This window comes from Carettochelys insculpta, chromosome 5 (genome assembly GCF_033958435.1).
Source record: "Carettochelys insculpta isolate YL-2023 chromosome 5, ASM3395843v1, whole genome shotgun sequence".
Lineage (NCBI taxonomy): Eukaryota > Metazoa > Chordata > Testudines > Carettochelyidae > Carettochelys > Carettochelys insculpta.
Window position 1 is genome coordinate 663,912 of NC_134141.1, and position 25,572 is coordinate 689,483.

At 53.9% G+C, this 25,572-nt stretch overlaps 2 protein-coding genes across 7 annotated transcripts in view; one reads left to right on the forward strand and one right to left on the reverse strand.

Annotated features, from left to right (window-relative positions):
- B4GALT1 (beta-1,4-galactosyltransferase 1) overlaps window positions 1-1,682 on the reverse strand; it is a 51,070-nt gene extending 49,388 nt beyond the window's left edge. Inside the window, exon 1 of one of the 3 annotated variants that reach the window (XM_074994481.1) lies at window positions 903-1,682. In XM_074994481.1, coding sequence (XP_074850582.1) covers window positions 903-1,137 — 235 coding nt within the window. In that variant the 5' untranslated portion in view covers window positions 1,138-1,682. The remainder of the gene's footprint in view (window positions 1-902) is intronic. The other 2 variants (XM_074994480.1, XM_074994482.1) reach the window with 2 other exon arrangements.
- Window positions 1-25,572, forward strand: part of HEMGN (hemogen) — a 128,730-nt gene that overhangs the window by 83,926 nt on the left and 19,232 nt on the right. For 2 of the 4 annotated variants that reach the window (XR_012645598.1, XM_074994485.1), the window contains exon 1: window positions 547-720. The exons of the other annotated variants lie outside the window; for them this stretch is intronic. The gene's annotated coding sequence lies outside the window, so the exon portion shown is untranslated. Of the gene's footprint in view, window positions 1-546; window positions 721-25,572 lie in introns of those variants that run through there. 4 annotated transcript variants of the gene reach the window in all.

Genomic DNA, 25,572 nt, shown 5'->3' on the forward strand with positions numbered 1-25,572 from the left:
ACCCAATCTCCACTGCAGATACACTCTGTACCTTAAATATTGAGTGTGCTCTGGTCTGGCTATGGTCTGAAGAAGTGGGTCTGTCCCATAAAAGCTCATCACCTAATAAGTTATTTTGTTAGTCTTTAAAGTGCTACTTGACTGCTTTTTGTTTTGATCATATATAGACTAGCACGGCTCCCTCTCTGTTACTAGCTTCCACTGAGTTCACCTAAGCAAGGTGTGCTAACAGGGTTACAAACACACACGGTGGAAGACACAGTAGGCACAAACAGGCCTTCGAACGACAATTTGAGCGTATGCAGCCGCCTTCTTCCCAAGACAGGCTGGCCTCAATCTCAGGGCTTTATTTCAATTAATTAATTATGATTTGGGTGGACCAGGAAGCGGCTCCATATACTGCTACTGTTTTACACGTGTGGTCATGAGCCCTATTACGGGAGTTTCCCCAACACCAGCCCGGTGCGATTCAGTGTGTGTCTCTGGACTCTAGTGACGCTGGTAAAACGTCAGCCGAGTGACTAGCAAAACCGTTACCACCCGCGCGTCTCGCTCGGCCCTGGGGTGCTCTGACTTCCCACAGCGCGGTGGGCCGGAGCTCTGGCCCGATCGGTCCGACGGTACCGTGCGGGCCGGGGGCGCGGGGAACGGAGGCAGGGCCCGCAGCTCCCGCCTGAGAAGTGCCCGGGCGGCCCAGGCACCGTCTCTCCCGCCGCGGGGGTGAGTCTGGGCAGCTTCCCGGCGGCGGCCGAGCTCCAGAACGGGCCGAGCGCAGCGGCCACCGGCAGGGCGCCCGTGGACCCAGCCAGCCCCGCACGCTCCGCGGCCGCTCGGCCGGGGCGGTGCGGGGGCCGGGGCCGCTCGGCCGGGCGGGGCAGGGGCAGGGGCCGGGCGGCGCTTACCCAGCAGCGGAGACGGGTCGGGGCAGTCGGGCGGTGGCGGCCCGGGCGGGGAGCGGGCGGCGGGCGGCGGCCCGGGGGGGGAGCGGGCGGCGGGCCTGGCCCCGGCCCCGGCCCCGCCCGCCAGGTAGTAGAGCAGCGTGGCCGAGAGGTGCAGGGCGCAGAGGAGCACGAGCAGGCGGCAGGCCCGCTGCAGCCCGGTGCCGGGCAGGGCCCTGCCGCCCACCGCCTCCTTCATCGCGGCGCGCTCGGCCGCATAGCCCGGGGCGGGGCGGGGCTCGGCGCTGCGCGCTGCCTGTAGCCGCCGGGCTGTCTGAGCCGCGCCGCGCCGAGCCCCTCCCCGTGCCGCGGCGGCCGGGGGCGGAGCGAGCCGGGGCACGGGGGGGCTGCGCTGGGCGCAGGCGGAACCTTGGCTGCGGGGCTGCCCGGGGGGGGGGCGCTTGGCGTGAGCCCCGGGCCGGACTAGGTCTCCCGCAGGAGCGGAGCGCCGGGCCCGGGGGCGCAGCGGGGTCGGCGGTGGCGCTGTTTGCCCGCGGGAGCGGAGCGCCGGGCCCGGGGGCGCAGCGGGGTCGGCGGTGGCGCTGTTTGCCCGCGGGAGCGGAGCGCCGGGCCCGGGGGCGCAGCGGGGTCGGCGGTGGCGCTGTTTGCCCGCGGGAGCGGAGCGCCGGGCCGGGGGCGCAGCGGGGTCGGCGGTGGCGCTGTTTGCCCGCGGGAGCGGAGCGCCGGGCCGGGGGCGCAGCGGGGTCGGAGGTGGCGCTGTTTGCCCGCGGCCCCTCCGCAGCCTGCTCCGCGCCAGCCGTCCTCAGCCGCAGCTCCCTCGCTGGGGCGGGAGCCCGCCGCCCAGGCTAAGCCCCTGCACGCAGCTCTGGGGGGCAGACGGCCCGTCCGGTGACCCAGCTGCAGCCGCCCACCCGAGCGCGGTGGGCCTGTGGCATTTCAAGGGCGGCCAAGGCAGCCGCGGACGCCAGGCCACCAGCGGGGGTAGCCAGAGTCAGGCACTGGGCAGCGGGGGTGGGCACTTTGCAGTTGAAAGCGGCGTGCTCGGCGCTGCGGAGGTGGGGAGAGCAGAGCGCTGACCCCACAGAGGAGGGGGACGCCAAGTGGGAGACCCGGTACCTTGGTCTGAAGGCGCCGGGGTGCGGGACTGGGCCAAGGTGCCCCCGGCGGTGGGAGGAAGGTTTTCATCCTTCACTGCACACAGCAGCAGCTGCCAGTGAAACCCTTATGGAAACGGACTGGCAGGTGAGAGAGCTACTTCCTCAGCCGTTTGGCCTCCTGTTCTATTGCATTAACAATGCATGTTGTTATCCCCATGTACAGCTGGGGAAACCAGCGCAGGTGCGATGTGATTGGTGGGTTGTTTTATGTGGCCAGGGATAAGTAGTGGCAGATGAAAGGAGGCTGGGAATATACACTACAGAGAGCTGCTGAGATCATTGGTTTGGTGTTTGTATTATTGTAGCCTCTTGCCGCTCTAGTCATGGACCAGGCAGCCATTGTGCTATCTGCTGTACAGACAGAACAGAAGGAAAGTCCTTGCCCCAGCTCTGATCAGACAAGAGCTCTCCTAGACTTGTAATTTGCAGGTGTTTGTCCCCAAACAGCTGTTCCAGGACACTTCATTTTCATGAAAAATGTAGGGTTGTCTCCTGAGGGTGGGTGCAAAGCCAGACAGGGACTCAACGCAGGCATGCCCAGGGCAGGGGGCAAAGTGGGCAGGTGCCTCCAGGATCAGTATTTCAGAGGGGCGTGGACCTCCGGTCCCCATCACTGCCACTTGGGCAGCAGCAGCGGCCAGAGCTCCGGGCCCCTTTGAAGTGCTGTGGCAGCCCTGTGCCGCCACTCCAGACACTAGCTGTGTCTACAGGACAGTGCTCTTTTGAAAGGTTAAATATTGAGTGGTATGATTTGCAATGTAGCCCTTTGAAAGAGCCCAGCTATGCGCAAGAAGTGGCTAGAGCCCTAGACCCACTCCCCAAAGACCTCTCCAGTCTTTCCAAAGGGAGCGTCCACGCAGCTCCAGGCGCTCCTTCAAAAGAATGGAGCAGGGCGCTGCGCGGACAGGGTCAAGTGGCGCACAAACCCTTCTGCGGGCCGCAGCCAGCTGCTTCCTTTGAGGGCCCTTCCCCCGGTACATGCAGAGGTCTGCTGAGCTGCCCCAAGCCAGGCAGAGCCCATCCAGGAACCAGCGGGCTAGTACACAACTCGGTGGAGCCTCAGCAGCTGCTCCTGGCATCGGACACTGCCATCCTGGACACTGTGGTAGCAACTGTGCACAGCATGACTACCCCCACCTCCTCAGGTGGCTGAGCTGCTCCCAGGGCCATGTATTCTGCCCCACTGGCATCCCCCCATGTGTCCCAGTGCCCCTGGAGCTACCCCAAAAACTACACTGGTGAGAGCGGCTGGTCTGGGGGGAGTGGGATGACGCCAGATGACTGCGGAGCTTCCATATGATCAGGCAGACCTTCCAGGAGCTCTGCCACTGGCTCGCCGCAGCTCTCAGACACCAGGATACCTCCATGCGGTCCGCCTCTCCCCTGAAAAGAGGGTCACCATAGCCATATGGAAGCTGGTCACCCTGGATAGCTATCACTCCATCAGGCACCAGTTCAGGCTGGGCAAGGCCACCATCGGAGCTGTCCTCATGTAGGTGAGGCATGCTGGGGCACACACTCGCTGGACTCCAGAGCAAGGGTCCTCCTTGTGTGTGGAGGGGGTGGGCCAGGAGAGGGTGTGGGGGGCTTTGGGCGGCAGGGAACAGGGGACTCTTGGCCAGGAGGGTGCGTGAGTGCAGGGGGCCATGGACTCCCTGCCATGCCTTCATGAGAGCGTGCGTCTTCCATCCCTTGCAGGTTGTCCAGGCCATCATCATGGTGCTGCTCCACAGGGTCCTCCACGTGGGGGATCTGGATGCAGCCATGGTGGGATTCACTGTACTTGGCTTCCCAAACTGCTTCAGTGCCCTGGATGGGAAGCACATCCCTATCCACACCCTGGCTCACAGCACCGGCCACTACCTCAACAGGAAGGGCTGTCACCCGGTAGTCCTCCCGGCCCTGGTGGATCCCAGAGTCTGGTTCATGGACATCCCTGGGGGCTGAGTGGGCCAGGCACACAATACATGTTCTGGGATTTGGGCTTGTGTTGCTGCGTGGAGGCCGGGACTATCATCCGCCAGCGGGAGCTCCAGGTTGGGGATGTCACCCTGCCACTCTGCATGGTGGTGGACGCTGCCTACCCCCTGCAGCTTGACTGATGTGGCCGTATGCCAGCCACCTTGGCCCCACCCAGGAGCTGTACAGCACCTGGCTGAACCAGGCCCGTACCGTGGTGGAGCAAAGCCTTCGGGCATCTGAAAGGGTGGTGGCGCTGCCTCCTCTTGCTCCTGGAGACCGAGGTGTAGAACATCCTGCAGGTGGTGGGCACCTGCTGTGCCCTCCACAACATCATGGAGGGCAAGGGGGATGCCCTTCTGCAGGAGTGGGCAGCCAAGTCCAGCTCTGGGTATGAGCAGCTGGCCATGGCCCCCAGTCACCAGGCCCACCAGGACAGGGTCCATACTGGGGAGGACCTCCATGAGAGCTTTGTTCACAGACTCTGCTGACCCACAGCCTCCCCTCACCATCCCCCTTACACAGCCTCCCCTCACCATCCCCACCACCGGCATCTCCACACATCAACCCCCACCATCCCTTGATGAAGAGCACAGGAGATGGGGATCTTTGGAAAATAAAACATTTACTATACACTATAACCAACCATCTGTTTTCTGACTCAAAAATATGTACTATGGGGGCGTGAACTATGTACCTTGGGGGTCTGGGAGGGACCAACACCTGGAGAGGGGATGGGAGGATCACTAAAGGGAAGGGGTGGAAGGCTGTGAGCCCCGTCAGCCCTGGGATCCCCTCCCTCCCTGGGTTCAGCATCTGCAGCGTGGCTGAGGTGGGGCAGGCTGCATGGGCAGGTAGGGCTGTGGGAGGGCTTCAGTGGGTCTGGGTTTGGTGGGGGAGACAAGGCAGGCCACGTTCGCTGTGTGCTCACAGATGATGCAGGTTATGCCCTTCAGGTTATCCAGGAGTCTGTCCCAGGTTGCCCTCCTCCAGACCACAACAACCTCAGCCAAAAGTGTCATTCAGCCACCTCAGCCTGTCAGCTGCTGGCATTGTCATCCCCAACTGCCTCTGAGGTCTGTGACTGCAGGCCCACCATGGTGCTGCTTGGGGCATGGTGCCTGGGCCCTCTCTGCCGGGACAGCAAAGGGCATGAGACTGTCAGTCCTTGGATGGTGTGGCTGTATGGAGAGATGGCCAGGGTATCAGTCCCTCATCACAGTGCCGACAGCCAAGCCCCTTGGGGCACTGTCCTCCCCTTGGGGCAGCATCCCCTTCCCAAAGGCACAGTGGCCATGGGGTATCATGAGCATGGAGAGGTCCCCTGCCCATATGGGCAGTTCCCAGGTGCCATCCGGCCTTGCCTGCCTCTTGCCATGCACGTGGCTCATGGTGCTGTCCAGGGAGTGGGTGCTGAGTGTAGTTGGCAGCCGTCACGGTGTGCAGGGGGCATGGCTGCCTGGGATGTGTCCAGACTGGGACAACTGGGCATGTGGGTGGCACACTGGCAGGTGTGTTGACCACGCCCCATGCGCTGGGGTGCACACCACACCTAGTACATACCTGATGGTCCCTTGCTGAGGTCTGGCGACGCCCGGTTCCCAGTTGCCCAGCTAGATGACAGGGAGGTCCTCCTCATCACTGGACCATGCCGTGGAGGGGTATGACTCCTGGCCCTGGCTTGCTAGTCTCAGGTCCTCCAGGGTCTCTGCCTCCGTCAGCTCCACCAAGGTGTCAAGGGTGACGGGTGGTGGGGAACTGTCCTGGGATCCCAGGACGGCCCAAACTCCCTGTAGTAGGGGCAGGTTGTGGGACCTGCCCCTGAGTGGCCAGCCTCATCCCAGGCCCTGGTGCAGCCCTGCTGGAGCTCCTTCACCTTGCTCCTGACTTGGTCCAAAGTCTGCTTGGGGTGTCCGGAGGTGGTGAGGCTGTGGGCCAGGTGGCCAAAGACTGCAGCATTGTGCCACTTTACCTCCATCTCCTGGAGCACCTCCTCCTCCTTCCGCAGTCCCAGGAGGTCTCTGAGCTCTGGCTCGGTCCAGGAGGGGGGCTTTTTTATTTTTGCAGGCACTGGCTCCTGCAAACCCTGCAAGGGCTCTGAGGGGGCCCCCAGAGTTTCTGCGGTGGGTGGCTGTTGGCCATTGCGGCTCTTTTGATTTCAGAGGGTGGGTGCAAGGGTGTGCTGAAAGCAGCTCGTGGCTGTGCTGCTAGCATGCTCTCAGCTTCCTGCCATGGGTTTTCTGGGTCCGTACAGCTTTTAATGGCAACCAGATGCAGAGACGATAGAGCCCTGCTGCCGCCAGCCAGGGCGATTCCGCGATCGCGCTGGACAGCACCATGGAGGAGGACTCTGTTGAAAGAGCCTTTCAGAGGAGGGCGCTGTACTTAATATGGGAACAGGGTAGGGATTTCGAAATCTGTACTGCGTTCCTTCGATTTCCGTTTTGGAAGACTGCATTTTGTGTGTAGTCGCTCCTCGTGGCCTTTTGAAAGGGGGCCAAAAGTTTCAAATATGCTTGCACATGTAGACCCTAGCTACAGCAAAACAGGGAGGGAGGAGCCTAGCACCTTGGTCCAGACAATGCTAAGGATAACTGTCCTAAGCCCCACCCCTTCTTCCCATGGCCCCGTCCCTTCCAGGAGCATGGAGCCAGGCCTCTTTCCCACCATTACTCTGTGGCCTGCAATGGCTCTCGGCCCCATTGCCTCAAAGTCTCCTTCCAGCTGAGAAGAGCAAAGGGAGCTCCCTCTGGAACAAGCCAAACATTTCTTCATCACTTGGGGCTCATTTACACGGGCTTTTTTTCTGTATAAAGCGCTTTCTTCCAGCAGAAAACACTTTGTGTTCGCACAGCTGAGCCTGTTATGCAGGCATGACAGTGCATTTACTTTGGAATAGTAAGAACATAAGAATGGCCATACTGGGTCAGACCAATACGTCTACACGTGCCCCAAACTTCGAAATGGCCATGCAAATGGCCATTTCGAAGTTTACTAATGAAGCGCTGACATGCATATTCAGCGCTTCATTAGCATGCAGGCGGCAGCGGCGCTTCGAAATTGACGAGCCTTGCCGCCGCGCGGCGCGTCCAGACGGGGCTCCTTTTCGAAAGCACGCCACCTACTTCGAAGTCCCCTTATTCCCGTGAGCTCATGGGAATAAGGGGACTTCGAAGAAGGTGGCGTCCTTTCGAAAAGGAGCCCCGTCTGGACGCGCCGCGCGGCGGCAAGGCTCGTCAATTTCGAAGCGCCGCTGCCGCCCGCATGCTAATGAAGCGCTGAATATGCATGTCAGCGCTTCATTAGTAAACTTCGAAATGGCCATTTGCATGGCCATTTCGAAGTTTGGGGCACGTGTAGACACAGAAGGTCCATCCAGCCCAGTATCCCGTCTGCTGACAGTGGCCAATGCCAAATGCCCCAGAGAAGGAGAACAGAAGACAATGATCAAGTGATTTATCTCCTGCCATCCATCTCCTGCCCTTGTTCTGAAGGCTAGGGCACCATACTTTATCCCTGGCTTATAGCCATTTATGGACCTAACCTGCAAAAATTTATCGAGCTCTTTTTTAAACCCTAATAGAGTCCTGGCCTTCACAGCCTCCTCCGGCAAGGAGTTCCACAGGTTGACTGTGCGCTGTGTGAAGAAAAATTTCCTTTTATTAGTTTTGAACCTACTACCCATCAATTTCATTTGGTGTCCCCTAGTTCTTGTATTATGGGAAAAGGTAAATAATTTTTCTATGTTCACTTTCTCCACACCATTCATGATTTTATATACCTCTATCATATCACCCCTCAATCTCCTCTTTTCCAGACTGAAAAGTCCCAGTCTCTCTAGCCTCTCCCCATATGGGACCCGTTCCAAACGCCTAATCATCTTAGTCACCCTTTTCTGTACCTCTTCTAATGCGTGGTCGTGCGGGTGGCGGAGTGGTACTATATGTGAAGGATAATATAGAATCAAATGAAGTAAAAATCCTAAAGGAATCAAAATGTTCCATAGAATCATTATGGATAACAATTCATTCCTCTAATATGAATATGGCATTAGGAATATATTACCGACCACCTAACCAGGACAGTGATAGTGATGCTGAAATGATGAGGGAGATTAGAGAGGCTATCAAAATAAAAAACACAGTAATAATAGGAGATTTCAATTATCCCCATATTGATTGGGTGCATGTCACCTCAGGACGGGATTCAGAGATTAAATTTCTTGATGCCTTAAATGACTGCTTCTTGGAGCAGCTAGTACAGGAACCCACAAGGGGAGAGTCGATTCTCGATCTAGTCTTGACTGGAACGCAGGATCTGGTCCAAGAGGTAACTGTTACTGGACCGCTTGGAAATAGTGACCACAATATAATAACTTTTAATATTCCTGTGTTGGGAAGAACACCGCAGCGGTCAAACACTCTGGCATTTAATTTCAAAAAGGGGAATTACACTAAAATGAGGAAGCTAGTTAAACAGAAACTAAAAGGTAGAGTAATTAAACTAAAATCCCTGGAAACTGCATGGAAACTGTTTAAAGACACCATACTAGAGGCCCAACTTAAATGTATACCCCAAATAAAAAAACACAGTAAGAGACCTAACAAAGAACCACCATGGCTAAACAGCCATGTTAAAAAGGCAGTGAGAGAGAAAAGGGCAGCTTTTAAAAAGTGGAAGTCAAATCCTAGTGAGGAAAATAGAAAGGAACATAAACACTCCCAAATTAACTGTCATAATGTAGTAAGAAAAGCCAAAAAAGAGTTTGAGGAACAGCTAGCCAAAAATTCAAAAAACAATAGTAAAATGTTTTTTAAATACATTAGAAGCAGGAAGCCTGCTAAAAAAGCAGTGGGGCCCTTGGATGATAAAGATATAAAAGGAGCGATCAAGGAAGACAGTGCCATTGCGGAGCGATTAAATGATTTCTTTGCTTCAGTCTTCACGGCTGAAGATGTTACAGAGGTTCCTAAATCTGAGCCAGCCTTTTTAGGCGACAAATCTGAGGAACTCACTCAGATTGAAGTGACATTAGAGGAGGTTTTGGAATTAATTGATAAGCTGAATAGTAACAAGTCTCCAGGACCAGATGGCATTCACCCAAGGGTTCTGAAAGAACTCAAATGTGAAATTGCGGAGTTATTAACAGTGGTTTGTAACCTATCCTTTAAATCCACTTTGGTACCAAATGACTGGAAGACGGCCAATATAACACCAATATTTAAAAAAGGCTCTAGAGGAGATCCTGGCAATTATAGACCGATAAGTTTAACATCAGTACCAGGTAAATTAGTAGAAACACTAGTAAAGAGTAAAATTGCAAGGCACATAGAAGAGCACGAATTGTTGGGCAAAAGTCAGCATGGTTTCTGCAGAGGGAAGTCGTGTCTGTCTAATCTATTAGAATTCTTTGAAGGGGTTAATAAACATGCGGACAAGGGGCACCCAGTGGACATAATATACCTAGATTTCCAGAAAGCCTTTGACACGGTCCCACACCAAAGGCTTTTATGTAAATTAGGTGGTCATGGGATAGGAGGAAAGGTCCTTTCATGGATCGGGAATTGGTTAAAAGACAGAAAACAAAGGGTTGGAATAAATGGTAAATTTTCACAATGGAGGGGGGTAACTAGTGGTGTTCCCCAGGGCTCAGTCCTGGGACCGATCCTGTTCAACTTGTTCATCAATGATCTAGAAAATGAGGTAAGCAGTGAGGTGGCAAAGTTTGCAGATGACACCAAGTTGTTCAGGACAGTCAAAAGCAAAAGGGATTGTGAAGAACTACAAAAAGATCTCAGCAAACTGAGTGATTGGGCAGCAAAATGGCAAATGAAATTTAATGTGGGTAAGTGTAAGGTAATGCATGTTGGAAAAAATAACCCAAATTACAAGTACTACATGATGGGGTCAAATTTAGCTACGACAGATCAGGAAAGGGATCTTGGAGTTATAGTGGATAGTTCTCTGAAGACATCCACGCAGTGTGCAGCGGCAGTTAGTAAGGCAAATAGGATGTTAGGAATTATTAAAAAAGGGATCGATAATAAGACAAAAGATATCATACTTCCCCTATATAAAACTATGGTACGCCCACATCTCGAGTACTGCGTGCAGATGTGGTCTCCTCACCTCAAAAAAGATATATTGGCATTAGAAAAGGTTCAGAAAAGGGCGACTAAGATGATTAGGGGCTTGGAAAGGGTCCCATATGGGGAGAGGCTAGAGAGACTGGGACTTTTCAGTTTGGAAAAGAGGCGATTGAGGGGTGATATGATAGAGGTATATAAAATCATGAATGGTGTGGAGAAAGTGAATATAGAAAAATTATTTACCTTTTCCCATAATACAAGAACTAGGGGACACCAAATGAAATTGATGGGTAGTAGGTTCAAAACTAATAAAAGGAAATTTTTCTTCACACAGCGCACAGTCAACCTGTGGAACTCCTTGCCCGAGGAGGCTGTGAAGGCCAGGACTCTATTAGGGTTTAAAAAAGAGCTTGATAAATTTTTGCAGGTCAGGTCCATAAATGGCTATTAGCCAGGGATAAAGTATGGTGCCCTAGCCTTCATAACAAGGGCAGGAGATGGATGGCAGGAGATAAATCACTTGTCTTCTGTTCTCCTTCTCTGGGGCACCTGGCATTGGCCACCGTCGGCAGATGGGATGCTGGGCTTGATGGACCTTTGGTCTGACCCAGTATGGCCATTCTTATGTTCTTATGTTCTTATGTTCTTATGCCAATATATCTTTTTTGAGGTGAGGAGACCACATCTGCACGCAGTACTCAAGATGTGGGCGTACCATAGTTTTATATAGGGGAAGTATGATATCTTTTGTCTTATTATCTATCCCTTTTTTAATAATTCCTAACATCCTATTTGCTTTATTAACTGCCGCTGCACACTGCGTGGATGTCTTCAGAGAACTATCCACTATAACTCCAAGATCCCTTTCCTGATCTGTCATAGCTAAATTTGACCCCATCATGTTGCACGTGTAATTTGGGTTATTTTTTCCAGTGTGCATTACCTTACACTTACCCACATTAACTGCATCAGAATGAAAAGTACCAGAGAGGTAGCCGTGTTAGTCTATGACTTTTCAAATCCCTCCCTTTCAATTCTGCAGTTGAATTGCTGTGTGACAAAGCAGAGCTAATTACAGCCTAATTGGCCTCCTGAGAGGCATCCCATCAAGCTCAAGTGAGTAGCCCTTCTAGACAGCCCTGCAAACTCTGCTACTTTTTCCCAAGTATCTCAAATTGCCATGCTGCTGCAGGGCTGTAATGGGGCTCTGGTGTTGGCTTAGCAGTGCTCCATCTGCTGGGGTTATTGTTTGCCCCATGGGCTCCAGTCCCAGTTCGGGGGTCCACAAGGCTGCGGAAGGGTGTGAGTGGCAGGCGGGGGGGCTCTAGGGAGAGGGGAAGGGTGTGAGTGGCAGGTGGGGAGGGCTATAGGGAGGGGGGAAGGGTGTGAGTGGCAGGCGGGGAGGCCTCTAGGGAGAGGGGAAGGGTGTGAGTGGTGGGAGGCGGGAAGGGTGTGAGTGGCAGGTGGGGGGGCTCTAGGGAGAGGGGAAGGGTGTGAGTGGCAGGCAGGGGGGGCTCTAGGTAGAGGGGAAGGGTGTGAGTGGCAGGCGGGGGGGCTCTAGGGAGAGGGGAAGGGTGTGAGTGGCAGGCGGGGGGGCTCTAGGTAGGGGGGAAGGGTGTGAGTGGCAGGCGGGGGGGCTCTAGGGAGAGGGGAAGGGTGTGAGTGGCAGGCGGGGGGGCTCTAGGGAGCGGGGAAGGGTGTGAGTGGCAGGCAGGGGAGCTCTAGGGAGAGGGGAAGGGGTGTGAGTGGCAGGCGGGGGGGCTATAGGGAGGGGGGAAGGGTGTGAGTGGCAGGCAGGGGGGCTCTAGGGAGAGGGGAAGGGTGTGAGTGGCAGGCGGGGGGGCTCTAGGTAGGGGGGAAGGGTGTGAGTGGCAGGCGGGGGGCTCTAGGGAGAGGGGAAGGGTGTGAGTGGCAGGCGGGGGGGCTCTAGGGAGCGGGGAAGGGTGTGAGTGGCAGGCAGGGGAGCTCTAGGGAGAGGGGAAGGGTGTGAGTGGCAGGCGGGGGGGCTCTAGGTAGAGGGGAAGGGTGTGAGTGGCAGGCGGGGGGGCTCTAGGGAGAGGGGAAGGGTGTGAGTGGCAGGCGGGGGGGCTCTAGGTAGGGGGGAAGGGTGTGAGTGGCAGGCAGGGGAACTCTAGGGAGAGGGGAAGGGTGTGAGTGGCAGGCGGGGGGGCGCTAGGGAGAGGGGAAGGGTGTGAGTGGCAGGTGGGAGGGCTCTAGGGAGAGCGGAATGGTGTGAGTGGCAGGCGGGGGGGCTCTAGGGAGGGGGGAAGGGTGTGAGTGGCAGGCGGGGGGGCTCTAGGGAGAAGGGAAGGGTGTGAGTGGCAGGCAGGGGGGCTCTAGGGAGAGGGGAAGGGTGTGAGTGGCAGGAGGGGAGCTCTAGGGAGAGGGGAAGGGTGTGAGTGGCAGGCGGGGGGGCTCTAGGGAGGAGGAAGGGGTGTGAGTGGCAGGCGGGGAGAACTCTAAGGGGGGGAGGGGGGAGTGGCAGGCAGGGAGGGGTCTAAAGAGGGGGGAGGGGTGTGAGTGGCTGGTGGGGAGGGCTCTAAAGAGGGGGGAGGGGTGTGAGTGGCGGGGGGGCTCTAGGGAGGGGGAAGGGGTGTGAGTGGCAGGTGGGGAGGGCTCTAAAGAGGGGGGAGGGGTGTGAGTGGCAGGCGGGGAGGGCTCTAAGGAGGGGGGAGGGGTGTGAGTGGCAGGCGGGGGGGCTCTAGGGAGAGGGGAATGGTGTGAGTGGCAGGCGGGGGGGCTCTAGGGAGGGGGGAAGGGTGTGAGTGGCAGGCGGGGGGGCTCTAGGGAGAAGGGAAGGGTGTGAGTGGCAGGCAGGGGGGCTCTAGGGAGAGGGGAAGGGTGTGAGTGGCAGGAGGGGAGCTCTAGGGAGAGGGGAAGGGTGTGAGTGGCAGGCGGGGGGGCTCTAGGGAGGAGGAAGGGGTGTGAGTGGCAGGCGGGGAGAACTCTAAGGGGGGGAGGGGGGAGTGGCAGGCAGGGAGGGGTCTAAAGAGGGGGGAGGGGTGTGAGTGGCTGGTGGGGAGGGCTCTAAAGAGGGGGGAGGGGTGTGAGTGGCGGGGGGGCTCTAGGGAGGGGGAAGGGGTGTGAGTGGCAGGCGGGGAGGGCTCTAAAGAGGGGGGAGGGGTGTGAGTGGCAGGCGGGGAGGGCTCTAAGGAGGGGGGAGGGGTGTGAGTGGCAGGCGGGGAGGGCTCTAAGGAGGGGGGAGGGGTGTGAGTGGCGGGGGGGCTCTAGGGAGGGGGAAGGGGTGTGAGTGGCAGGCGGGGAGAACTCTAAGGGGGGGAGGGGGGAGTGGCAGGCAGGGAGGGGTCTAAAGGGGGGGGAGGGGTGTGAGTGGCAGGCGGGGAGGGCTCTAAGGAGGAAGGAGGGGTGTGAGTGGCAGGCGGGGGGCCTGTACCCTGCTCAGGGGTTAGCTTGCACTTGCGCCCCATGGGTTGCAAGGCTGTTCCTAGCAAGTCAAGCTTTGGTATCAAGCGGAGAGTGACTGCGGTGTGTCCACACCAGGTGTGAGTACAGCAAGCTGGGCCACGCAGGGCTGAGAGCAGGTCGAATAAGGTCTTGTGCACAGTGCACCCCCTCCATTCCTGGTTCAGGAGCTTTGTGGTGCTCGGCAGTGCAGCACTTTCCCCTTGGCGCTCACTTTCCTACCCATGTCAGTAGCTGTGCTACCTGGGTGCCTTCGCTCTCTGCTGCTCTACATCCGTCAAGTGACTCTGTCTTGTCCTGCTCTTCTCACCACAGAGTCCTAATGCAAAACCAGTTGGTCTTTGGCTGCCCATTTGCTGCAAGGACTCTCTGCAGTTACCCCGTCATTTGCTTGTTGTGTTTGCGCCCGTATGTGTTCTTCTGAGGCACGAAGTGTAGATGTCAGCAGCGCCTGCTGATTGCGCTGTTATTGTCTCACTCACACACTGCCTGGGCACTACTTTGTTTCTCTTGGCAAAGTTGGATTTGCCCATCCTTTTTATGGGGGGCAACCCTTGGTGGGGCATGAAGGGTCACGTGCCCCCACAACACCAGGGGAACAGGGTCAACAGCTGTAGTTCATCTAACTGTCCTGGACCCCACGTGCCAGAGGCCCTGCCGGACCCCAGGGACTAGTGGGGGCCCTTGTGCCAGCAGTAGGGTCACACCCCACTCCCCCACACTCACTAGTGATGGTGGGAAGTGGCGTGACCCAGCCCCTTTCCACTCTGCTACTTGGGCACCTCAGCTGAGTTGCTCTGCAGTGGGGGAAGTGGGGGTTCCACCCTTTCCCTCAAGCCCCTTCCTGGAGTGACACAACTCAAGGGATTAGCCGGGGGCTGCCAAAGGGTTCAGGGGTCAAGCGCCCGTCACTCACCAGCAATGGGAAGCTGAATGACCCCGCTGGGGAGTGGAGTGGGCTGGGGCCAGGTCACTCTGCTTCCTGCCGCCACTGCCAGTGAGTGTGGGGAGGGGCTGACACCTGCTGCCAGTGCCAGGATGGTGCTAGTTCCCTGGGCTGCCCCACTCAGGGGCAGAAGTGGAATGGGGCTGGGGAGGGGTGGGAAGAGGGGGGGCGCTCCCTTAGGCTAAGGGTGTAAGTCATATGTGTGGAGGGGGTGGTCACATGAGCAGCACCCGTGTCCCTTCCCAGTTGTTGTCACTGCTTCTTGTCAACCTAATTTGACACAAAGTCAGTCACTAGGTTCTCGATCCAGCAGGCTGTTGCTGAGTGATGTCTGTCTGTTGTAAAAGCTCTGCTAGTCTCTTCATCCAATGGGCCTACTGAGTTCACATCTGACCACTGTGGAGGTAGGTGCTATGCCAGTGCTGAAATAGTATTTCCCAGCCGTCTTCTCGTCAAGAGCTGTTGGACTATGTGCAGAAGCTGCTATTGGTTTTGAGCTGTAACTCCAGAGAGCAAAACATGGATTGTCTTGCAGTAGCTGAAGGATTTGCTTGGCTGTCAGAACAGCTTGCTCAGCCTCTGCATTTACTTGTGAGTAGTGTGGGCTGCTGGCGATATGATCAAAATCACATTTTGTTGGGAAGGACTTCAGTTCTGGTGCAGCGATGTGCGGGCCGTTGGTCATCCCTAGGAGTGTCGGGATACTGCAGTGAGTAAAAGTGCACTTCACCCCCCACCCCACCTTCTGGTTTTGCTGCTGAGTGTTTTTAAAGCATGGGGTGTGTTTGGGAGGGAGGGTGTTTTCAGCATCTGTGTACCCTTATGTTATACTTTTGTTATTGAATATGTGTCTGTCATTTGTACCTTGATGATTTAACCATTATTAAAATAACAGCGAACTGTGGAATCACAGTTAAAATGGTTGCACTACTCTTCAAATTATCTTCACTAACGTCCTCCTTTAAAGTCATTACATCTCACTGGAGCTTGCTGGGTGAAACTGTCAGCAACACCATGGCGTGGCTTGTGGAGCAACGCTTTTTTTTGTTTTCTTTTGGGTTTTTTGGGTGGGTGTTCAAGCCCCAGAGCAGCTGGCACCTCTGGCACGTCAGTTTCTTGATGGCAGAGTAAATATTATCTCTCAAGTGTGCTCGTTCTGCCTACTTGGGAAAATATTCCACGCCACCCAGTCTGCTGCTAGTCTATTCCCAGGTCCGTGCAGTAGGCATGTTTGCACGCTCTGTGGTTCAGCATTGTCTCTTAACTGATTTGTACTAAACGTCCTTCATAGACACAGGCTTTCTCTGGGCCCCAGGGGTGTACTCAATCCCCAGCTCTGCCACAGGCCTCACCCATCAACTTTCGCCTTGTTCGCACCCCAGTCCTGCTGCTTTCCAACCCTGTTCTTCCCTCTTTTCCCCAGTGCTTTTCCCGCCCCATCCCTACTCTCCTCATCCTTCCCAGAGGCTGAGGGTGCTGTGCTGTATACAGGGGATATATGAAGGGGCTTCAGGAAAAGAGCCAGGCGCAGGGGCTGGGTGGATGGGCTCAGGGAATTGTCAGTGGAACTGTGTGGAATTAGGTATAGCAGCAGGTGGTGAGCAGCTGGTTCATGGTGCTTGAGGTGACAGAGTTAGTCAGAGGTAGTGGGGTCCCCTCGTGCTTGACATGGAAGAATAGGTGGGGAGGGGCGGAAGGCGCATCACACCAGCATGGCAGCAGGGGGCGCTGTGGAGGTGTCCTGTAAATGGACATTTAATTTAGGTGCTCCTGGAGCTAAACTTTGTAAAGCCCTGAGAGCAGCTGGAGAGGCAGGCAGGGGAAGGGTCAGGGTGTGAAGGGTGCAGCATGTTGTAAAACGAAAGTTGTCAGCTGAAACATGTAATTTGCAGGGCCTGGCGCAGGAAGATGCGTGCTAGGTCACTAGCCTCATCCCCAAGGGGCGGTTGAGCCCACTATTGCACCTGCCATGGGTGGCACAAGAAGCTGCAGGGCCTGGCTCACAGTGCCGTTGGGCCAGTGTGACTCAAGTGTCATGTCACCGAACTCCTCAGTGACACACATAAATCTGGGGAAAGAAGCAGAATCAGTCCTGGGATACTCTGCCTGTCAGCTTATAGTTGGGCTGTTCCTATTGCCTATCAGATCCCTATCAGATCCTGGGGCCATCCAGCCCAGCAGCCTGTCTTCTGCCGGTGGCCACACCAGGGGGATCGAGGGAGGGGTGAAGGCAAAGGTGTGTGAGCAGCACAACAAGCCTGGCCAGGTGCCCCACGTGGGGAGACCAGAAACGGCACTCAGCGAGTGAATGATGGCTAGGCCCAGCTTCTAGCAGCCAGAGGCTAGGGACACCTAGTGCATGAATTTGTGTCCCTGGCAATCTTGGCTCATAGCCATGGATGGACTGATTCCCCATGAGCTTCTCTTGGTCTTCTTTGAACAAAACTGTATTTCTGGCCTGGCAATGAGCTCCACTGACTGACCCTTCACTGTCTGAAAAAGTATTTTCTTTTTGTTGTTTTAAACCTCCTGCCTCTTATTCTCCTTGGGTGACTCCTGGTTCTTGTGATGTGTGAAGGGTAAGAAAGTTCCCTTACTGACATTCTCCACACCACTCATGATTTTATTGACCTCTGTCACACCCCCCCGCCCCACTACCACCACCAGACTGCACTTTTTCTAATCAGAAGGAGCCTGGACTTTTTAAATCTCTCCTCCCATGAACGCAGATCTGCCACCTTCATAGTTTTTGTTGCCCTCTCTGTGCCTTTTCTGTATGTAACTTCCTTTTTGATTTTTGGGATGGGGCAACAATCATTACACACAGTAGGTCAGGTGGGGACGGACAGTGACTTATGTATTGGCCTTATGATATTTTCTGTCTCTTGATCTAGTGCTTTTCTAATAGTTCCCAACATTCTGTAAACCTTTTTGAGTGCTGCTGCATGTTGAACAGATATTTGCAGAGAGTTTAGCACCCGTGTGGTGCTGCAGGAGGGGTGGGGACCCCCGGCTCACGGGCTGGATGTGGTTTGTCAGGGTTTAGCACCCGTGTGGTGCTGCGGAGGGGGACCCCCAGCTCACGGGCTGGATGTGGTTTGTCAGGGTTTAGCACCCGTGTGGTGCTGCAGGGGGGGGACCCCCGGCTGACGGGCTGGACATGTTTTGTCAGGGTTTAGCACCCGTGTGGTGCTGCGGTGGGGACCCCCGGCTCACGGGCTGGACGTGGTTTGTCAGGGTTTAGCACCTGTGTGGTGCTGCGGGGGGGGGACCCCGGCTCACGGGCTGGACGTGGTTTATCAGGGTTTAGCACCCGTGTGGTGCTGTGGGGGTTGGGGGGGGAAACCCCTGGCTTGCTGGCTGGATGTGGTTTGTCAGGGTTAGCCACTGGCAGACTGCCAGATACATTTGTTTACCTGAGCATCTGCTGCCCTGCGGCTCCCAATGGCTGCAGTTTACTAGTCCTGGCCAGTGGAGGGTGTGAGCAGCAATAGCTCAGGCAGTGCCATTTTCCTCTGCTCCCATCAGCTGGGAAAGGCATCCTGTGGCCACTGGGAGCTTTGGGGCTCTCTGCTTGTGGCAGTTCAGGTGAACGAATGGTCTGGCAGCTTGCCAGCACACGGGAGGTTCCCACCCTGCTGTAGAAGGTGCTCAACAACTGTGAGCCCAGGGATGCAGACATGGCAGCCTAGAGCAGCTGAAGGGCAATCGCTAGTGGGGAGGACTCTGCTGAGAGTTGGTTTAAAGGAGACAGCGAACGGTGAAGGGAGAGGAGGCCCAGTAATGGGACATCCTTGGCTTTGTTTACTGACTAGTTGGAAAAAAGGTTAAGAAATGCAAGCGTATGTGTCTGCCCTTGGCCCCTTAGCTACACAGCTACTACTTGGCTCTGTGGTGGCCATTATTGTTAATCTGTGTATTATTACCACTGTCCCACTGTCTCCGAGGAGCTCACAGTCTATGGGCAGGCACTAGAGGTTACGGGACAGCAAACACAATCGGCTGGGTAGGTACAACCTGCTTCACGCTGGTGGGTGCCTCAGCAGGCCTGCTGTGGGATGGAGTATGAACTGTGAGCTGAACCCACTCTGGAACCCAAGAGCCAGTCCACACTGGTATTCTTGCATGATCTGGACCTGAACTGTCTCATCCTTTTGTCCTGCCTACAGAATGGAAACAAAATAAATTAGGGTAACTGGTTAAAATAAAGGGGCAGCCTATTTTTAGTCTCAGCGTTTTTAAAAACGACAGTGCCCTTACTTGTCTTTTAAACCCAGCCAAGTGAAAGAGAAATGGGCCAGGGATTGCTACCAGACAGGCCTGGCCCAGCCTACTGAGAGGAGCACGGGCCGACGGGGAGGGCAGCCTACAAGATGGTTAATGCTTTGGGCTCCTAGTGGAGCACAGGGTCTCCACAGTCATTCTCCATCTTTTGCAATCCTTGGCAATAGTCTTGATTTGATCCCATATTAAGCCAGCTGCTTTTACGTCATCCAGGAAGCTTCATTGCCATGTTTTTGGGACATTCCCTTTTCCACTTTCCCTTTGGAGTCCATTCTAATGTTTGTCTTGAGATACATTTCTCGCAGTTCTTATGCAGGATATGGCCTGCCCGTCGCCATTGTCTCTTCTTGACCTGGAGCGCCATTGGCTTGTGGTTTGTTTTGTTCTGCAAGGTTTAATTTGGCATTCTGTCATACCACTTTAGCTGGAAAATGTGTCTACAGCATGTGTTGACAAACATCTGAATTTTCTTAGCATTACTCTGGACAATGCGCCATGTCTCCAAGCCATACAGCAGCACTGATTTCACATTGGAAGTGCAAATACATAGTTTGATTCTTGTTGACATGGCTCTTGTGCACCAGACTGGTTGTAATCTGGCAAAGGCTTGTTGTGCCTTTCATATTCTCACACTGATGTCCTCTTCAGTGCCCCCGTTCTTGCTGATAACACTCCCCAAGTACACAGAATGGTCAGCATATTGCACTGCTTTTCCTTCAACTGTAGTTTTGCTTTCTTGTCTATTATTAATGTGCATCAACTTCGTCTTCTCTTAACTGATCTCGAGGCCCACTCGCTCAGCTGTTTCCTGTAGTGCATCTGTCTTCTCCTGCTTATGCTCTAGTTCAGGGGTCGGCAAGCTGCAGCTCTGGAGCTGCACGTGGCTCTTTCTGGGCTCACTTGCGGCTCCGAGAGCTGCTGACGCTGACTCCAGGTGCACTCCAGAGACCACCAGTCCTTAAACAAACAACTAAATTCAGTTGCGTGCCATTGAGCGAACTGAATTTAGTTTGTTGTTTAAACGGTCGCAACCAGAGACGTGGGCTGAGGGAAACAGGATGAAGTCTAATAAGGACAAATGCAAAGTGCTCCACTCAGGAAGGAACAATCAGTGTCACACATACAGAATGGGGAGAGACTGTCTAGGAATGACTACAGCAGAAAGGGATCTAGGGGTTATAGTGGACCACAAGCTAAATATGAGTCAGTATGATGCTGTTGCAAAAAAGCAAACATGATTCTGGGATGCATTAACAGGTGTGTTGTGAACAAGACACGAGAAGTCGTTCTCCCGCTCTACTCTGAGCTGGTTAGGCCTCAGCTGGAGTATTGTGTCCAGTTCTGGGCACCGCAGTTCAAGAAAGATGTGGAGCAGTTAGAGAAGGTCCAGAAAAGAGCAACAAGAATGATCAAAGGTCTAGAGAATGTGACCTATGAAGAAAGGCTGAAAGAATTGGGCTTGTTTAGTTTGGAAAAGAGAAGACTGAGGGGAGACATGATAGTGATTTTCAGGTATCTAAAAGGGTGTCATAAGGAGGAGGGGGAGAACATGTTCTCCTTGGCCCCTGAGGGTAGAACAAGAAGCAATGGGCTTAAACTGAAGCAAGGGAGGTTTAGGCTGGACATTAGATACAATGGACACATGAAATGGCTTCCGTATCCAATATAAAAATCCAGTCATGTCACAGATATTTTTAGAGAAAACTACTGGAGAATAAAAATAAGTAACATTTGACAGGTGGTTTTTGTTTTATTTTGTTTTGTTTTGTTTTTTAAATGGGAAGAGTATTTTTACATTTCTGTTTTGGCATGAGTCCCATAATAATAACTATACTATTATAAATGTTATACCTACGATCTAAATACTAGTCAAATACTTTAGTTTTAATGCACACAATTTCTTATTTAATATTTTAGAAGGAAAAATATTGTTAGCTTCAGAATTTTGCCATGGAATATCTATTCACGTCATGAGGAGCACCTGCATTCCATGGAACACAGATTCAGTAACACTGTCCTATTCCAATACTTTTCTATACTTAGCTGGGCCAAATTTGACCCTGGATTACATCCCATGAAAGCCAACTGCAAACAGACTTGGCTTCACCAGTTTTGAACAGGATGTCAACCATTTCCTGCATTTTATATAATTAGAAGGGCAAAAAGCACCATTGTATGCTTAACTTGCATATTAAATTAGGAACATTATATCTTCAAATTGGGTAATTGTGCACACAACTAGTTAAATGCATAATTAGTATGCAGTTTATATGTGTAATGCATACTTTTTGGATGGAAAATGAAACACAGGTTTTAGAAAATCAGGCATTTTCTATTTGTTGGATAAAAATCCTAAATGTGACCCCAGGAATATTTGCTAAAAGTGTATTGTTATTTTATGGTATTTTAGAAAAATCAGGCGAGCTAGCCAGATTGCGAAGGATGAAGTGTGTTAATATTTGGAGCCCTCCAGGACACCTTTTAAACCACAGGAAAGCTCTGTACTTGATTCTCTGCACTAAGTTGATTCAAAAAGTACAAATAATGATCACTGCAGCTTGTTATGCTGGATAATAAAATTAGCACGTGAAGCATTCTTATTTGAAACATTTATTATCACGTAACGGAGAAGACACGTGAGCACCCTCCCTCCCCCGAACCTCTTCAGGAAGTTCTTATCATAGATTCATGGGATGAATTTCTTAGCTATTGTACGAATTATTTTCTAGTCATGTTCTGCTGCTAAGAGGGCCACAAGTAGACCTGGTCCAGAGTACAGAGGGCTCTGAGCTCCAAGCATGGAGAGTGCTACAGAAGTGCTAGTTCTTATTATGTGGAATGTGGCACAGCTCTGCAGTGTGTGGAAGAGAGAGTCCTGCTAGTAAGAGTGTGAAAGGAGAATCTGGCCTTAAATGGGCTTTTTTCCATTTGCTGGGGTCCACCATCTAGTGGTGCAAATTATATATAGTATCATAGAACACTAGGACTGGAAGGGACCTGGAGAGGCCATCGAGTCCAGCCACCTGTCCCAATGGCAGGACCAAGTACTGTCTAAACCATCCCTGATAGACATCTATCTAACCTGTTCTTAAATGTCTCCAGAGATGGAGATTCCACAACCTCCCTTGGCAATTTATTCCACTGTTTGGCCACCCTGACAGTTAGGAACTTTTTCCTGATGTCCAACCTAAACCTCCCTTGCTGCAGTTTAAGCCCGTTGTCTCTTGTTCTACCCTCAGAGGCCACAAAGAACAAGTTTTCTCCCTCCTCCTTATGACTCCCTTTTAGATACCTGAAAACCGCTATCATGTCTCCCCTCAATCTTCTCTTTTCCAAACTAAACAAGCCCAATTCTTTCAGCCTTTCTTCACAGGTCACATTCTCTAGAACTTTAATCATTCTTGTCACTCTCTTCTGGACCCTCTCTAATTTCTCCACATCTTTCTTGAACTGCGGTGCCCAGAACTGGACACAATACTCCAGCTGAGGCCTAACCAGCGCAGAGTAGACTGGAAGAATGACTTCTCGTGTCTTGCTCACAACACACCTGCTAATGCATCCCAGAATCATGTTTGCTTTTTTTGCAGCAGCATCACACTGTTGACTCATATTTAGCTTGTGGTCCACTATAACCCCTAGATCCCTTTCTGCTGTAGTCATTCCTAGACAGTCTCTCCCCATTCTGTATGTGTGAAACTGATTGTTCCTTCCCAAGTGGAGCACTTTGCATTTGTCCTTTGTAATAATAGTACTTCATACGTAATAATTAAGCACAGGTCTCAGCACAAACATCTGTTGACCCTTATACCACCCCAGGAAGTAGGGCTCACCATTTGTCAGCTGGCGATGAGGGCAGGGTAAGCAAGAAGCGGCAGGTAGCATAGCCTGTCAGAGGTAGAGCCAGAAATGAAGCCCACAACCCCATTCTTGGCCCTCAGCCTCAGGGAACACAGCATTCCCTCCCCAGCAGCTTGTGTGTGGCACCGTGCCTGTGCTTGCTGTTGCTTGCTGCCCAGAGACTGCAGAATACAGTGAGACAGTCACAGTAGGAATGGGACAAGCCTCACATTCGAGCTCGAGTTGGGGCTGAGATTTGAATGCTCCAGCTATTGGCGGGGAGCGGGGGATGTTAACCAAACACCACTCAGAATGAAAACTCTCCCCCATGTCCCTTCCCCTGCCAGCTACCAGCACTCAGGCCTCAGTCTGTGAACCGAGCAAACTAAATCCATGTCACAAAGCTGCAAACGGCTTTGTGGCTCTCACTGCGCCGGAGGCCTAACCAGAGCACCCACCCTGAAACCAGTGGACAGGCTCCTGTGGCCCTCCATGGAGTTTGCAGCCTGGCAAAGGGCAGGCAGATGCTGCAGTGCAGTGGTGTATTATTTAGGGTCTGTACCAGCTGAGTGCTGGGGAGCCCAACCTCTGGGACAGTGTGGAGCCGGCTGCACAAGGCAGGGCCTGCCTCAAAGATCTGACTGCGTAAGAATAAGACAAACCAACTGCTGCTTACAGCCAGGTCAGTGGGGAGCACAAGGAGACGGTAATGGCCAATATGATGGCCTATGTTCTCAACACAGCCACAAGCAGCCTAGGACTAGACCCCATCTCATGTGGCCCCATCAAAGGCTCCGTGGTGTGTGAACTGTGGGTTAAAGTGCCTGGGGCCAGGTTTGGTTCTGCTCCCTAGACAGACCCAGGAAGGGCTGGTGTGTTGGCTGTAGGTCTGGCGGGAACAAGAGATATTCTCTTTTGGTGGCTGCTCTTACAGCTCTGCAAGCACAGGGGTGAATCCGACCCCTCTGTTATCTTCTGACCTGTAAGGGAAGGAGCCAACCACAAGCAGAGGGGGCAGCTGAGAGGTGTGACTATTGTCTTTGAAGACTGGCAGGAAGACCCCATGTTGAATCCCCTGAGCCTTCTCCCAGAGTCCTGTGGCTGTGGGGCATGGAGCCTGCTGTCAGGAGAAGGCAGAACTTCTTCCCACAGGCTTAGGGTCTGCTGGGCAGGGCAGAGAAGGAATCCTACTCGCCTTGACTCCCTGTGGGAGGAACAATGGCTGCCCCAGTGGGGTGGGCGATCTAGACTCCGGCCCGTGAGAAGCTGAGATTAGGCCACCACCACACCTGGCTGTGGAGCTAAGAACTGGGCTAAGGGGAGATCTGAAGACACATCCTGGCCTGAGCATTCTGCTCTGAAAAGCCATTCCTGGCTGAGCGCTGCTTCCCAGTGAGGCAGCCCTGCTGTTGCGCTCACTTTGAGCCACAGGCTGGCTGCCAGTGACGCACCCTGGCAGTAGTGGGAACAGAGGAACACTAGGTGGAACTGGAAGGGTCAGTCCCCGGTTTACTCCAAAGATTCTGGGGTGGCAAAGGACAGGGGGGTGCGTGACAGCGCCCGTCCCTTGCTGGAACGAGGGGAATGACACAGGAGGGCTGTCATGTGATGCTGAAGTCTGCCTGCTGGCTCAGTAGCAGCATGCTGGTTGTATGCACAGCTGAGATGAGGTCAGGGCAGAAAATGGCATTCAGAGACTAATCCTGTCCAGGCAATATGGCCGGAGGCACCTGACCAGCACCTGGCTAATCCAGTCCTTAGGAAGGAGCTGTGGCAGGCACAGCTGCCTGCTGCAATTGCCAGGCCAAACCTTACTGAATGAGCGTAGAGCGGATTTGCGTACATTTAAGGAGCTTTGGCCTTCTGTGGATTGAGACAGGGGCTGGTGGTGCGTCAGTGGAATGCTGGCGGTGCAGGGGAGACACGGCCAGCAGCACCCTTGGGAAGCACTAAACGGTGCAACGACCAGCTGAACCAGTGTGAAAGTTTGAGGTTGGGGCTACTGGGAAGTGCGCGCAACTGTCACTCCTCCAGCTGCATGAGAATGCAGCCTCCTGGCCCTCACCGCAAGGGCAGGCGCTTTGCGTGCTGAGCACCTGCTCCACGTACTCTGAGCTACGGCCCAGGTCCTGTAAAGATACATCACACAGATTCTTGGGGGGTGTGTTCTGAGCCCTGGCGCTTAGGAGCACAGGTGAAGTCTGAAGGCCTGGTCTCAGGTCCAAGCACTCGGAGGCAGAGTTGTCCTTGGTGAGCTGAGCAGGCAGGTGGGCAGGCAGGTTCTTTTATTGTGTGTCGCAGGTTTTTTCTAGATGCTTTCGCTGTACAAGGAAATGGGCTCACTTACACAGAGCTGGATAGGGTCCGAGCACAGTGGCATTTATGCTGGGGAGGAGGTGAAACAGTTTGGCTTTAGGCCATTTGCCTTTCTGGTCACTCACTGGGTGGGCAGGGAGCTGGGCAGCCTGGAAAGGAGGGAGAGAGATGCAAAGCTCCACGCAAGAGAGGTGACAGCACAGGAGCCTAGCCTGGCTGTTATTGCTGGACTGTGGGAGGGCATCCAGGAGAGTTACCCCAAACTGTGACAATTCACACCCAAGTTGGCAAAACAGGCGATCTGGGCACTAGGCACCATCCCAGTGGCTTCTCCTCCCTCCTGCCACCTCCAGACTCCACCTCTTTAGCCTAGTTCTAACCGCACATCATGTCCTCCTTCCATACCCTTGCTGGCGATTAGCAAGGGGTGAGGTATGGTGACTAGCCTTTTGTCGAAGGCTGGAGACGGATGGCAGGAGGCAAATCGCTTGATCATTGTCTTCGGTTCACCTCCTCTGGGGCACCTGGCATTGGCTACTGTCGGCAGACAGGATACTGGGCTAGATGGACCTTTGGTCTGAACCAGTATGGCCGTTCTTATGGTCTGGCTCCATGGAGAACTTGCTCCTGCATTTGTTTTGCCTTCTGCAGCTGTCCAAAGG